We start from the raw sequence: 1,891 nt of genomic DNA, 5'->3' as shown, positions 1-1,891 counted from the left end.
ATGGATGAAAAGAACTACTCGGTGGTGACTGAGTTCATCTTCATGGGCATCACTCAAGACCCTCAGCTACAGGTCATCTTCTTCGTGGTCTTCCTGATCGTCTACATGGTTAACGTAGTAGGGAATGTCGGCATGATTATTTTGATCATAACAGACGTACAGCTTCACACACCTATGTATATTTTTCTCTGCAATCTCTCCTTTGTAGATCTGGGCTACTCGTCAGCCATTGCCCCCAGGATGCTGGCTGACTTCCTAACTAAGCGCAAAGTTATCTCCTTCTCCAGCTGTGCCACCCAGTTCGCTTTCTTTGTAGGTTTCGTAGATGCTGAGTGCTATGTCCTAGCTGCCATGGCCTATGACCGTTTTGTGGCTATTTGTCGACCCCTCCACTATAGCACACTCATGTCCAAGCGAGTCTGCTGGGCCCTCATGGTGGGTTCTTACCTCGCGGGTCTGGTGAGTTTAGTAGCCCACACTTCCCTCACCTTCAGTTTGAGTTACTGTGGCTCCAATATCATAAATCACTTCTTCTGTGAAATCCCACCACTCTTGGCACTCTCTTGCTCAGACACCTACATCAGTGAGATCTTGCTCTTTAGTCTGTGTGGTTTCATCGAGTTCAGCACCATCCTCATCATCTTCATCTCCTATTTTTTCATCCTCATTGCCATTATCAAAATGCGCTCAGCTGAAGGTCGTCTTAAAGCTTTCTCCACCTGCGGGTCACACCTCACAGGCGTCACCCTCTTCTACGGTACTGTGATGTTTATGTACCTGAGACCAACATCTAGCTACTCCCTGGACCAGGACAAGTGGGCTTCTGTTTTCTATACAATTATAATCCCTATGTTGAATCCTTTAATCTACAGTCTACGAAACAAGGATGTGAAAGCTGCTTTCAAAAAATTATGTGGGAAAAAACCACAATAAAGATGAAAAAGAGCAAAGGAAATCTTTTATCACAAGTAAACTATAGGGGTAGAAGAATGGTGGCAGAAGATAGAAAAAGAAAATATTGTTGTTAGTAGGTGCCTTCCAGTCACCTGTGTCTCATAGCGACCCTATGTACAACAGCTCTGAAACCTGTTCTATCGCAAGCCAGGCTTACTGACTCTTAACACACCTACCCCCATCTCCTGAGTTACTGTTCAATCCGTCTCATCTGGGGTTTTCTTCTCCTGTTCTCTCCCTCTTTTCTTCTGAGCATGATGTTCCTCTCCAAAAACTGGTCCCTCCTGGCCACATGCCCAAAGTATGTGAGACAGTGCTTCAAAATCCTAACCTCCACAGTGGTGTGTACTTGGGGGAGAGATTATGTAACAATGAAAGAATTTTTCTTTTGCTTTTCAAAAAGAAGAGCAAATTAGGGGCAGAGGGGTGGGCAGGGAGAAAAGTACAACAATGAATAAATGGAAATCCTAAGTCTCTGTAAATTTTCATTAAAATTAATTAAAAAAAAAATCTTAGCCTCCAAGGAGAAACTTGGTTTCACTATCTCTAAGATAGACCTGTTTGTTCTTTTGGCAGTCCATGGTATGTTCCATACTCTTCTCCAACACCACAACTCAAAGGCATCAATTCTTCTATCATCCTTAGTTATTGTCCAGCTCTCTGATGTATAGTAAGTAATTGTGAAGACCATGGCCTGGATCAGGCACACCTTAGTCTCTAGACTGGCATCATTACTCTTTAGTGCACTGGAGAGGTCTCTGACAGCATATTTCCCCATTGCAATTCATCTTTTTATTTCCTGACTCCTGGTACCGAGAGTGTTAATTATGGGGCCAAACAAGCTGAATTGTTAGCAATCTCAATCTCTTCTCTGTTTATCATAGTGCTGTAAATTGGCCTAGTGGTGAGAATCTTTGTTTCCTTGATGTTGAGTTTC

The 1,891-nt window shown here is 43.2% G+C and overlaps 1 protein-coding gene across 1 annotated transcript; it reads left to right on the top strand.

The window, feature by feature from the left end:
* Positions 1-933, top strand: LOC102870834 (olfactory receptor 1019-like). Its single transcript, XM_006892274.1, has one exon. It carries the CDS (start codon positions 1-3, stop codon positions 931-933), a length of 933 nt encoding a protein of 310 aa, XP_006892336.1.
* The last annotated feature ends 958 nt before the right edge of the window (positions 934-1,891 follow it).

Source organism: Elephantulus edwardii, unplaced genomic scaffold, assembly GCF_000299155.1.
Source record: "Elephantulus edwardii isolate Elephantulus edwardi_28Jun2011 unplaced genomic scaffold, EleEdw1.0 scaffold00113, whole genome shotgun sequence".
Lineage (NCBI taxonomy): Eukaryota > Metazoa > Chordata > Mammalia > Macroscelidea > Macroscelididae > Elephantulus > Elephantulus edwardii.
This window is presented reverse-complemented; position numbering and strand designations above follow the sequence as displayed.

Excerpts from the sequence above, each read along its gene's own strand:
- LOC102870834 (XM_006892274.1), top strand. The coding sequence starts at position 1 with ATGGATGAAAAGAACTACTCGGTGGTGACTGAGTTCATCTTCATGGGC.